This window comes from Dendropsophus ebraccatus, chromosome 9, assembly GCF_027789765.1.
Source record: "Dendropsophus ebraccatus isolate aDenEbr1 chromosome 9, aDenEbr1.pat, whole genome shotgun sequence".
NCBI classification, from domain to species: domain Eukaryota; kingdom Metazoa; phylum Chordata; class Amphibia; order Anura; family Hylidae; genus Dendropsophus; species Dendropsophus ebraccatus.
The window spans coordinates 72221711-72234995 of record NC_091462.1 but is presented as its reverse complement, the minus strand read 5'-3'; the positions used below and the strand labels follow the sequence as shown (position 1 = coordinate 72234995).

The 13285-nt window shown below is 40.9% G+C and overlaps 1 protein-coding gene across 1 annotated transcript in view; it reads right to left on the bottom strand.

The window, feature by feature from the left end:
* Nucleotides 1–231: 231 nt before the first annotated feature.
* CAVIN2 (caveolae associated protein 2) overlaps nucleotides 232–13285 on the bottom strand; it is a 55250-nt gene continuing 42196 nt past the window's right edge. Inside the window, exon 2 of the mRNA XM_069985348.1 lies at nucleotides 232–1806. Coding sequence (XP_069841449.1) covers nucleotides 1036–1806 — 771 coding nt within the window. The 3' untranslated portion in view covers nucleotides 232–1035. The remainder of the gene's footprint in view (nucleotides 1807–13285) is intronic.

The following is a 13285-nucleotide window of genomic DNA, read 5'->3' as shown; positions in this document are numbered from 1 at the left end:
TCTTGTGACAATGATGTAATCTTCGGGCGCCGGCCGAACCGCTCCGACCGTCCCTTGTGCCGGCCCCCTTCTGTCGCGTCATCATTGTCGCAAGATGGCGGACGGGGGTCGACACGGATCAGGTGAGTATAGAGCACTACACTTCCGGGTCTAGCGTGGGTGGGGGGAAACACTGGGAAGGGGGCCATTCACTAACATAACATACATTACAAAGTTGTATAACTTTGTAATGTGTGTTGTTTAATGAATAATTGTTTAGCGCCGCACTACCCCTTTAAGGTTTAGTTGTCCTAGAATATACTAAGAGAAGAGAAAGGAAAATACATAGAAAACCTTGGACAATAAGAGCTTTACTTGAAAATACACATGTTCATATTTCATGTAATTACATTTTTGTTAGTATTTGTATTGTAATACTAGGACACATTAATTTACTCTACTATCTATATGAAAACTTCATATTCCCTAGAAGATTGGTCCCATATATTCAAATGAAATAAGTTAGATCAGCAGACATGATGACAATGAGACCTAGTCTAAATAACCTAAATATGTAGAGGTTTAGTTCACTCAATTCATATACATATATATTTATTTATTTTCCTTTATATCTGCTTAAAATCCCCCCTAAGGCATGTAAAATGTTTAGTTACAAAATAATGGCCACCCTTAAATTCCAGCTTATGTTATGCAGTATAGCTTGCATTTATAATATAGATGATAGATAGATAGATAGATAGATAGATAGATAGATAGATAGATAGATAGTATTTATGTTAATGAAAAAGTGTATTTATCTAGTTTTCCAATGCCATCCAAAACTAATTACTATTTATGAAAGAAACAAAACTTTTAGCTGATCTCTGATCTACTGAGTAATAGACAGCTTCCTTTACCTAAATATATTGCTCATAAGCATAAACTCCTCTACTGTTTTCAAATCGTATTAAGAAATACCTGTGTATATGTATTAAATTCATATTTTTTCTGTGTGTAAATCATCACTTAAAAACCAGATGACTGCATTTACTGTTTTTATGCAGTTTGGTCTATTTGTAGAGCTGTTGACTGTTTAGCTGCTTCATACACTTCTTCTAATTCCCCAGGCTTTGGCTGGTACTCTGTACTAAATGGATTCTCAGTTTCAAAGTCTAAATTATTCTCATCTTCATCTTCAACAATAGACAACTCAATGTTTTTTCTCACATCATCTTCTTTTTTAGGCTCTTTATCTGTCGAGACTTCAACTGTTTTCACTTCCTCATTAGGAGGAGCCTCAGAAGGCTTCTCAACCTCTGGGCCACCATCCTCACCATTCACAGCTTTTTCTTCTTCACCTTGACTTGGGGATGTCACCTCGGCCTGCATGGGAATTTCTTCATCATGGGACTTCTTCACGCTAAAACCTATCGGAACTTTGAAGGATGACCCTTTTGAAGACTTATTTTGGGATGGAGTAAAGGACTTTTTGATTTTTTCCCTTCTTTCCGGTGACACAATTTTTGTGCTTATCTTATTCATCTTCTTTTCAATATTTTGACGTGAAAATGCTTTCTTCAGACTGTCTACTTTTTTCAGACTAGATCTTTTCATTTTCTCAGCTCTGCTTGGCTCTAATTTTTCATCAAAACTGTCATCATGGCCATCATCTTCATGATTAATTTCATCATCTGAAGAAAGGTCAATTGTATGCATGGTCTCCTCCTGAGACTTGTTAGGGTCAGCAGATTCTTCTGGACCTTCTGTTATACTAGGAACAGGTGTAGGTTCTTTTACAAAGACACTTGAAGGGATTTCATTTTCTTCCTTTATGGAAAAGAAAATATCGCAATTAGAACTAGTGCAGGTGAAATAAAGAAAATATTCAGTTTTTAAAGCCAGTAAAGATTCATTTACATTGTGCTTTTTATCTAGACACTATAAAAGCTCAAAGTTCAAGACAAATGCTAAACTTAACATTTCAATAAAAATAGAAATTAAAATAAAGTTCTTCTAAGAAATTTTTCCAGCCTATCAATTCTTATGATGGAGTATACAAAATATAATTATTTCCATTGTTATTAGTGGAGCTGCTTCAAGGCAACAAAGATTGTTATAAATGTGCATCTCTAAAGAGAAAAAAAACCCCTGCTAATTAAAAGGAGTAAAGAAAATGTAAATGCAAAATGTAATGTGAATTCTTGTTTCAATATAATAATATAAGCACTAAAGTTTGACTTATACCAAACACTGAAAACCATTAGTGATAAATGAATGAAGAGATGAGATAACCACTGTTAAAATATAAAGTATACCTTATCAAAATTAACTGAAATAAATGACAATATAACATGTTGAAAGGGACTCTAGGAATCTGTTTTAACTTATGAATAAAGTGATAACATACATAATTACAAGTAAATGTATTCGTATTTTCATACCTTATTCACAAAGGGCATCATAAACTGGAATGGGCACATCCATTCATACCTTTCCCTGTCCTAGTGGCCTTATAATGTTACTTACATATAATGTTACATACACATGCATAGACACAAAAGTTTCTTGAAATTATGGCCATATGTCAAGATTAGGAGTCAAAAATCTGACATCACAAAAACAAAGGCTTTCTGGTGCCAATGCTTTACAAAATGTATTTACTGAAATGTTGAGCATCAGTAACTTTTTTGGAAATGTGCAATGCACAGACAGATTGGGTCTTCCAGAGACAAAGGGCTTGTCTTGCTTACACAAGACCTTAAAAAAACAAAAAAAAAAAGAAATTACGATATAAACATAGTTCATTACACTGTCGGAATAAGTAAAAAGTGGTATTGGTTCAAAGTTTGTTTTATAGTAATGGGAAGGAAGAACCATTGGTATTATTTTATATGGTAATTTATTTTGCACTTGGGTGAGGTATAACAGAATACAGTATATCCAACCATGACTAATAGTTAATTTAGCAGCAGAGAAGAAAATTAGATTATCGTGAGAATGTACCTAAATTTAGAATACTCTTGTAAAGGCATGCTTTAGCATGAAAAAGTAGAGAGAACACTAAATCAATGCTCTAATAAAGAAAGTTAGGTGATCTAAAGACTTTCTAGTTAATCTTAGAGCAAATAATTGCTTCCAAAGGAAGATTATATTAGCCTTGGACATTTTAAATTGGGCACAAATCACTATCTCCAATTATAATGAAAAGTCATTTTGTGTGTAGAAATAGTTAAGGAGGCCGAAACATGATTTTGTTTTATAAAACAGCTTATTTTGGTGTGGATGCATGGATGCCCTCTCCCAGAAACAAAAAATAGTTGGAAAATTTACAGTACCTGCATATATCTATATTATTCTCATTTGCTGTTTGTCAACAAGTACTAACAGATTTTCTATTTTGTTCATTGGGGTGATTTATTTCTAAATTTAAATTGACATGTTTTCGATTAAATTAAAATGACCTCTAGTAGTTTAAACCTTTGAGGACCAGGCCCAAAATGACCCAGGGGACCGCGCAAATTTTGATCTTAGTGTTTTCGTTTTTCCCTCCTCCCCTTCTAAGAGCTCTAGCACTTTCAGTTTTCTATCTACAAGCCATGTAAGTGCTTGTTTTTTACAGGAATAGTTGTACTGTGTAATGGCATCTTTCCTTTTACCATAACATGTATGACGGAACAGGACAGTGCTGGTAACATGTGTAATGTACTGAACTGCCAACAAGGTTTTACTACAGACAGAAGAGGTGAGTAGAAGTCTGCATAGGGGGGTGTCTGTGGATATAGTGTACCTGGATTTTGCAAAAGCGTTTGACACAGTCCCTCATGGGTGTCTGATGGGTAAATTAAGGTCTATGGGTTTAGAAAGTGTAGCTTGTAACTGGATTAAACACTGACGTAAGGACCATACCCAGAGAGTGGTGGTCAATGATTCCTACTCTGAATGGTCCCTGATAATAAGTGGTGTACCCCAAGGGTCAGTACTGGGCCCCCTTCTGTTTTACTTGTTTATTAATTATATTGAAGATTGAATTAACAGCAATATTTCTATCTTTGCAGATGACACCAAGCTTTGTAGGACAGTACAGTCGATGGAAGATGGGCAGATGTTGCAAGCTGACTTGGAATCGATGAGTGTTTGGATGTCCACTTGGAAAATGAGGTTCAATGTGGATAAATGTAAAGTTATGCACCTGGGTACTAATAACCTGCAAGCATCATATGTCCTAGAACTAGTTACACTGGGAGATACACTATTAGAGAAGAATCTGGATGTACTCATAGATAATAGACTACAGAACAGCACACAATGTCAGTCAGCTGCTTCTAAGGACAGCAGGATATTGTCATGCATTTATTAAGCTTTGGTGTGGCCTCATCTGGAGTATGCTGTTCAGTTATGTGCACTGATTCATAGAAAGGATGTCCTAGAACTGGAAAAGGTATAAAGGAGGGCTACTAAACTAATAAGGGGAATGGGGCATCTTAGTTATTTGGAAAGATTAAAAGACATTTAGGGGATATAATTAATTTATTTAAATATATAAATGGCCCCTAGGAGAAATATGAGGAAGAGATGTTCCAGATAACCCCCCCCCCCCCAAAAGAAAAAAGGACAAGGGAGCATTGTCTCTGCCTGGAGAAAAAAATATCTCCAAAGACAAGCCTTCTTTACTATGAGAACTGTCACAGAAAAAACAGTGGAGGCTTCAAAACAGGCCTAGACAAGTTCTTAGAACAAAATAATATTAATTCATATTTATAGAATCTACCCATCATCCCTCCCTTCCCTCCATCCATCCATCCCCTCCTTGGTTAAACTTGATGGACAGAGGTCGTTTTTCAATCATACAAACGATGTAACTATGTCACTATGTTCCTTGGAAGAAAATATTGTGAGAATCCCCAAGTGTTCTGCTCCACCTCAACAATCTGCTTTATAATCCAGGTACCCAAGGAAACTACTGTAGAGTAATCCAAGTTAATGTAACATACCGTAATTAACTTCTTGTTTTTGTATAAAGGAATGTTACACTAAATCAAAGCTGCAGTTTCTTTATTCATGGGACATGGAAACCATTTCCTTAAAAGAAATACAATAAACCGTGGCAATAGATTAACCACAAACAAGTTCTAAATAAGGTTAGATGGGAAGTACCACACATGAGCAGTACTGGGAATGTTTGAAGAGAATTGTCTCCAGAAATACATAACTCAGCTTAGAGGACAGTTTTAATGTCAAGTGAGCAAACAATAAAAAACTGTAACCTGGAGACAAGAAGAGCTGTTACTGTCTGCTACCTAACAACTAAATGTATCCTACATATTAGGGCAAAGAAGTTCTAACACTTCTAACGATTTATTATGCAGACCAGAATGACCATTAGCTGTGAATTTAAAAAATTGCTGCATAATGGCTGCTGAAAATCAATCTGGATTTTAATAACTTGTATAGCAATGTAATAGCCTTTGATGTAGTAATATGTTAAAGTGTCACTGTCGTGAATTTTTTTTTTGCAGAAATCAATAGTCCAGGCGATTTTAAGAAACTTTGTAAGTGGGTTTATTATCCGAAAAATGCATTTTTATCATGAAAAATCAGTTTGAAGCTCTCCCCCTGTCTTCATTGTTCTCCTATGGAGAGAGCTAAAGAAAAGACCAAAACAGGACAACAAAGAGTTAATCTACAAATCCCTCACGGGATATCTCTTCTGACCATCACCAGTGACCTGTCTGAGCTCGGATTACAGCGGTCACCCAGCTCTGTGCCTGTAATCCTCTGTTATCTGCTTTCTGCTGCCGGCTAACTCCCTCCTTCCTCCTCCCCCCTCCCCTCTCCCTAGAACAGACAGGGTACGTCTCCTGCAACAAGTCACAATTTTCAGATTTTTCAGAGTGGATGAAAAAGAGGAAGGAGGGGGGGGGGACCTGGGAAAAGGCTTTTTACATGCAGATAATGGAAGATTTGGCTAATAAACCCAATTACAAAGTTTCTTAAAATCGCCTGGACTATTGATTTCTGCAAAAAAAAAAAATTACGACAGTGACTCTAAGTTTTTTCTTACACACACACACACACACACACACACACACACACACACACACACACACACACACACACAGTATACATTTATATGTAATGTTTTTTGATAATTAAATTATAATTTTAGCTCAAAGTAAGTGAATAAGGTATGCAATGTTTGACTAATTTAATCCTTTATCCCTGCTAAAGATAATGTTTACAATATCTTATCTTCTTAAGTGTTTTACTATTTTTTTTTTTTTTTTCAGTTTTAAGTAGACACAGACATATAGGTAAAAGAGCACCTACTGTACCTTGATCTGAAAGATACCTTCTGTCAAGGTTGCTTTATTCTTCCTTCAAGGGTTTTGCACTGAAGCTTAGATTGCTCTGATTTGCTTCTATTTACAAGCACAAGCTCACTATTACGTTACTACAAGGAGAAATTATATCAACTACTGTAAGGGTAGAATGGCTATATACAACAAGCCACCTGAAGGGGTTTACTAGGACCGCAGCGAGTATGTAATTCTACCGCCCTTAACCCCTTCTGCTCCCGCCCGGCTCCCCCGCTGTAAGCATACATTACCTCTCCTCGCTGCAAGGGTCTGGCGTCCTGCTCTCCCGTCTGGTCAATCAGTGTGTTGCCCAGCCGCAGCCACTGATTGGCCGGACAGGAGAGCAGGACGCCGGACCCGTGCAGCGAGGAGAGAGGTAATGTATGCTTACAGCGGGGGAGCCGGGCGGGAGCAGAAGGGGTTAAGGGCGGTAGAATTACATACTCGCTGCGGTCGTTCAGACCGCACCGAGTATATAGTGTGTGGGAACTGCCAGGACCTGCTGGACTCGCAGCGAGAATCTCGCTGTCAGTCCGTTCGTGTTAATATACCCTAAAGGTCATTCGATCCAATACAAAACACAGGTGTAGCTCATGGAGAAGCATAACAGTGAAATGAAGACCCTGAAATGAAGACAGTCCTGGCAGCCACCAGTGACAGAAGATTATCACGTGAATGCCACACAAATAAGCTTCACAAAAGACAAAAACCTGAAGTTCTGCTTTAATGTTGAAAATATTGCTTATTGGTCAACAGACCAATAAGACCAAAAGGGACCTGATGCTGAGGATTTTTCAAACCTACAATTTTGAATAAAAAAATTGTAAGAAATATATGTTACACATGGTGGATTGGAAACCGCTATGTCATTATCTCTTCTCATCCCAATGTTGCTGCCTACAGCCTTGGGGTTTTATTGGGGGAAAGGATCCATGACTGATTTTAGTTGTTATCTGGCTTTTGGTATATTTTGCTAATCTTATTTAAAGGAAGCATTTTACTCTGCTCATTGTGTTTGCCATTCAGTGTCACTAAGATCTTTGTTCTGTTTGGTGTAGCCCCCACCTGGTTTGTTACTCTTGGTCTGCTGATAGTGTTTGTTTGTGTTTTCTCAGTGTTTTCTGTAGAGATGAGCAAAGCAACCAGAAATTTGTTTTGCGAGCTCTGCAAATTTTGGGTATAATTTGTTAATTTTCGCAGATTGAATCTTAATGAATTTCAATAAAACAGCCAAACTATAGTAGCTACAGTACTGGCACTATTATAGAATGGGGGGATTTGTTAATGCATGTTCTTGTAAAAGTGTAAAAATTGGAAAATCACAATTTAAAAAAGAATCAGCCAATCATCCAATCTAATGAAAGCCAACTAGTAGGAGTGGAGTGCGAGCACTGATTATGTAAAGCGCACACTCAGTTCATTAATGAAACCAAATTTGTTTAACCTCTTAAGGACATATGACGTACCCCTACGTCATATGTCCTCACTTGCAATTCAAAGCGGGGCCGCGCGGCGGCCCCGCTTTGAAGTGCCGCGATCCCGGGTGCCGCGAGTAGCCCGGGACCGCTGCTATTAGCGGGCACGGTCTGATCGCCGTGCCCGCTAATTAGCTAATCGGAGGCAGCTGTCAAAGTTGACAGCTGCCTCCGATTACCGGAGGCAACGTTTCCCTGGGGTCTAGTGGGGGAGATCGCTCCTCCGGGACCTTGTCCTGGAGGAGCGATCTCCGTTACTGATTGCGGCCGGGGACGCGTCCAAGATGGCGCCGTCCTCGGCTCGGCACTCGTTCGTTTTCGGCTGCAGCAGCCGAAAGCAAACGAGTGCCGATCTCATGGATCTCTGCAGCATATCTATGCTGCAGAGATCTCAATGAGAGATCACAGTGTATATACTAGAAGTCCCCCAGGGGGGCTTCTAGTATATGTGTAAAAAAAAAAAAAAGTGTTGTTTATAGTAAAAAGCCCCCTCCCCTAATAAAAGTCTGAATCACCCCCCTTTTCCCAGGTTTTAAATAAAAGTAAACAAATAAATAAATAAATAAACATGTTTGCTATCGCCGCGTGCGTAATCGCCCAAACTATTAATTAATCACATTCCTGATCTCGTACGGTAAACGGCGTCAGCGCAAAAAAATCCCAAAGTGCAAAATTGCGCATTTTTGGTCGCATCAAATCCAGAAAAAATTTAATAAAAAGCGATCAAAAAGACGTGTATGGGCAATCAAGGTACCGATAGAAAGATCACATCATGGTGCAAAAAATGACACCTCGCACAGCCCCATAGACCAAAGGATAAAAGCGCTATAAGCCTGGGAATGGAGCGATTTTAAGGAACGTATATTGGTTAACAACGGTTTGAATTTTTTACAGGCCATCAGATACAATATAAGTTATACATGTTATATATCGTTTTAATCGTAACAACTTGAGGAACATGCATAACAAGTCAGTTTTACCCCAGGGTGAATGGCGTAAAAACACATTTCCCCCAAATAAAAGAAATGCTTTTTTTTTTCAATTTCACCACACTTTGAATTTTTTTCTGGTTTCGCAGTGTACTTTATGCAAAAATTCAGCCTGTAATTGCAAAGTACAATTAGTGACGTAAAAAATAAGGGGTCATGTGGGTTTCTAGGTGGAAAAATGCAAGTGCTATGACCTTTTAAACACAAGGAGGAAAAACCGAAAAAGTAAAAACGAAAATGGGCCCCGTCCTTAAAGGGTTAACACAGTAGGAGTGAAGTGCAACCACTAATTATGTAAGGCATACGCCCAATTCACTGATGCCAGCAAATTGGTATAACTCAGTAAGAGTTTACAGTGCCCAGTGAGTGAATAAAATGGACTGTGTCTTCTACCTCCGTAAATGAACCACCTTAAATAGAGGGTGAGGGGGAGCTGCCGACATCACAGAGTAGCCTGCAGCTGATTGGATGGGCGCTAGGGATTATGGCTCATCATTTTGTTCCACCCAGACAGCATGTGAGGTCGCCATTTTGTTTTTTTGCGAATTTCCGTAGGGAATTGCCAGGAATCTGCTTTGCAGAACAAAGTGAATTGATGGCCCAATTCGCAGCAAATTTTGATTTGAATTACAAGTGGGTCTAGCCTGTCTTACTATTAAGACTTGGGGCCAACTGAGAACAAGGGTCTCTTATTGATCTATGTCATGCTTCTAACTTTTGAAACAAAAATAACAGCTGTTATAATACAATGCTTAACTTATACATAATATATATGTTAAGCGTCCTTGATATGTGTCAAGCCTCTTTATGCTTCATTTAGTTTGAAATTACAGTACTGAAGTTATTCAGTCACACAATACCTCCCATTTTCTAGTCGTAGCTCTACATATCATAATAAAATGTTAGAACATTTGAGTTTTGTACATCTTTGCCCTTGGTAAAGAAAAGAGCTGTGCACATTTTCTCATTTAGATAGCACATTTTCAATTAGAAGTAGGTGATTTGCAGGTAATTGCTATTAATTTTTTTCCACTTTCTGTTCATCCTGTCAGCTTGAAAAGACAGTAATCAAAGTTCTCCCATCCTAAGTTCTTTCCCATTAACTCCAACAAAATTTGACAGGCAGCCAAGACTATAATATGTTTAATATTGCTGCTACAATGTTACTATTGTATATTGTAAACCATTTTATTATTCATAGAGAAAAGAAGTTTGGAAAAACAAACACAATGCCTACATTTATGCACTGGAGAATAATCTGTGATTTGTTATTATATCTGTAATTACTACAGATAAAAGTTCGGATCGGCAGGATCGACGAACTTTGACGGAAACCAAACCTTAAACGAACTGTACTAAAACTGCAGCTACAAGATTGAGAATATTAAAGCTCTTTAGCAGTTAAAAACACATACAAAATGCGTCTTTTTTTCATGGCAAAAAGGTGCTTTTTAATGTGACATTGATATTAACAGACGTAGCGGCTGTTTGGAGCATGCTAAACCTGCTAAACACAAATCAAAAGCTGTGTCTCCATCCCTGTATTTCCGCTCCTAAGGAGCTGTGTGTTTTACAGTGTGGCCGTTCACAAGTACACCGCTATCATATTGGGAGGCAATGAGGACCATGGACACTATTTTGATGCTCCATGCAACCAAGGTGCAGTAGTCTTACTGAGGCTGTCATGTGATGAGCGTGCAGCAATTCCACTGAGGCTGTCATGCAATGAACTTTCAGCAGTGCCACTGAGGCTGTCTTTTGATGAATGTGCAGCAGTCCCATTAAGGCCATCAGACTTTCTAAGAACCTTTACTGGCCGATCCTTAAGGGGGCTAGTAAGAGAACAGTCACAGGGAGCAGGAGTGGAACATCAGAAGATGTTTGAAGCATGTCCTGAGTGGAGGCTAGCCAATATCCAGGAACTTAACAAATTTAAAGTTTATGGCTTTCTGAGAGACTTACTGCATGACTGCACCCTATTGGCAGAAGCTCCATAAAATAGCGCCACCTCCAGGAGTTCATACATAACCTAGAATCTGGTGAGGAGTATACCCCTATGCAAGGTCTGTGTGGATGGTGGACTTTTGCAGTCACCTATGTTTAGGATCAGTGCTGCAAACCTCTGCCTTAAATTGTAGAGCCGGTGCTCAGTGGTAACTGGGTTCTTCAACCTTCAATCTTGTACAGTAGAAAACCACGGCACTCGTTTTTTCATGCAAGAATAAGTGAGGGTTTTATTTAACAATGTGATACAAGGTATTTACTCCGAGCATAGACAGAAAGTACATGAGATGAGACCAACAATGTATTGTGCAACATTTCGGTCCGACCAGGACCTTCCTCAGGCCATAGGGTCTCTCGTGTTCTATATGTGAGAAGGAGAAGGGTCGGTGGAGTCACCTGGCCGGGTGTATCGCCACTGGAGCCTTCCTCTGTTCCCATGGAATCGAAGGAGTGGGAAGATGATGCCTAACAGCCATCTCATGCACTTTAGATCAGTACAGGAAGCCAACTCCCTGGAGCAGAAACCATTGCTGCCCCAACACCAAGGGCATCCCTATAATCACCCCAGACAACAGTATTAGGGAGTAGGGATGATCGAACCTCGGAATTTTTCAGGTTCGATTGAACTCGATCCTGCAGCATTTGATTTCCGATGCCTTCCCGGTTCGTGGGGAAGGAGGAGACAGCCTGGGTACTCCCTTGAATTCCGGGATTCAGCCTAGGAAATAGGCTGTGTTCCAGACAGAATTCCAGGCGATACCCGGGCTGTGTCCTCCTTCCCCACGGACTGGGAAGGCATCAAATGCTTCAGGTTCAAGAATGTTCGAGTTCAATCGAACCTGCAAAATCCCAAAGTTCGATCATCTCTATTAGTTAGTTGGCCCTGGGGAAAACTACAAATTCCATCAATTTCACCAACACCTAGATACAGATCCACCTTCAACCTTGGTGGCAGATCTCCTCAGGAGAGAGAGTTATAGGAACTGACCTGTGACACTTTCTTATTTATTTAAAATACTCTCTCCATATTAAAAGGGTTAACCTCAGCCAGGAGAGTGATGGATGCTGGTGGATCACTGGCATACATTGTACATTGTACATTGTACATCAGTGATCCACCAACATCCACAACTCTTCTGGGTGAAGTCCAATCTGTCAGTTACCGGGCAGGTAATGTCAGGTGGCCTGTTGTAAGACCGTGTCTGGCAGCAGAACATGTGTCAGTGTCAATGACGCTACCTATCTCTCTGTAGCTCGTGTAAACTGACTTGCTCCAATATATATATATATATATATATATACAGGGGCGGGCTGGGCCGGGGGGCAAGGGGGAATGTGCCCCCCGGGCTGGTCTTCCCCACCAATGAGTGGGCTGCGACCCGTAGCCGACCCTCTGCTATAATTGAGACTGAAAGAATAGCGCGGCCGGCCGCCGCGCTATTCCCTCAGTCTCTTTCAGGCCGCCTGCTCCCCCCCAGTAGCCGCAGACGTGCCGCGCGCAGGCACGTCTGCAGGCACCTACATCAGGTCCCCAGCGGTGACGTCACTTCCCTGACGCGCCGCTGAGGACCTGAGAGCGGAGAGAGGAGCCGCCGTGCTGCAGCAGCAGGGAGAAGCTGCTGCAGACTGAAGATCCGGCCCGAGGAGAGGTGAGTTGTTTATCTTATTTTTTTTTTTAAACCCCTTCAGGGAGGATGCTTAGGGGGGCTATTCTATTAGGGTGGATGCACAGGGGGGCTATTCTATTAGGGGGGGATGCACAGGGGGGCTATTCTATTAGGGGGGGATGCACAGGGGGGCTATTCTATTAGGGGGGATGCACAGGGGGTCTATTCTATGAGGGGGGATGCACAGGGGGGCTATTCTATTAGGGAGGATGCACAGGGGGGCTATTCTATTAGGGGGGATGCACAGGGGGGCTATTCTATTAGGGGGGATGCAGAGGGGGCTATTCTATTAGGGAGGATGCACAGGGGGGCTATTCTATTAGGGGGGATGCAGAGGGGGCTATTCTATTAGGGAGGATGCACAGGGGGGCTATTCTATTAGGGAGGATGCACAGGGGGCTATTCTATTAGGGGGGATGCACAGGGGGGCTATTCTATTAGGGAGGATGCACAGGGGGCTATTCTATTAGGGGGGTTGCACAGGGGGGCTATTCTATGAGGGGGGATGCACAGGGGGCTATTCTATGAGGGGGGATGCACAGGGGGCTATTCTATGAGGGGGGATGCTTAGGGGGGCTGTTCTATGAGGGGGGATGCTTAGGGGGGCTATTCTATGAGGGGGGATGCACAGGGGGGCTATTCTATAAGGGAGAATGCATAGGGGGGCTATTCTATAAGGGAGAATGCACAGGGGGGCTATTCTATAAGGGGGGATGCACAGGGGGGCTATTCTATATGGGGGGATGCACAGGGGGCTATTCTATATGGGGGGATGCATAGGGGGGGCTATTCTATATGGGGGGGATGCATAGGGG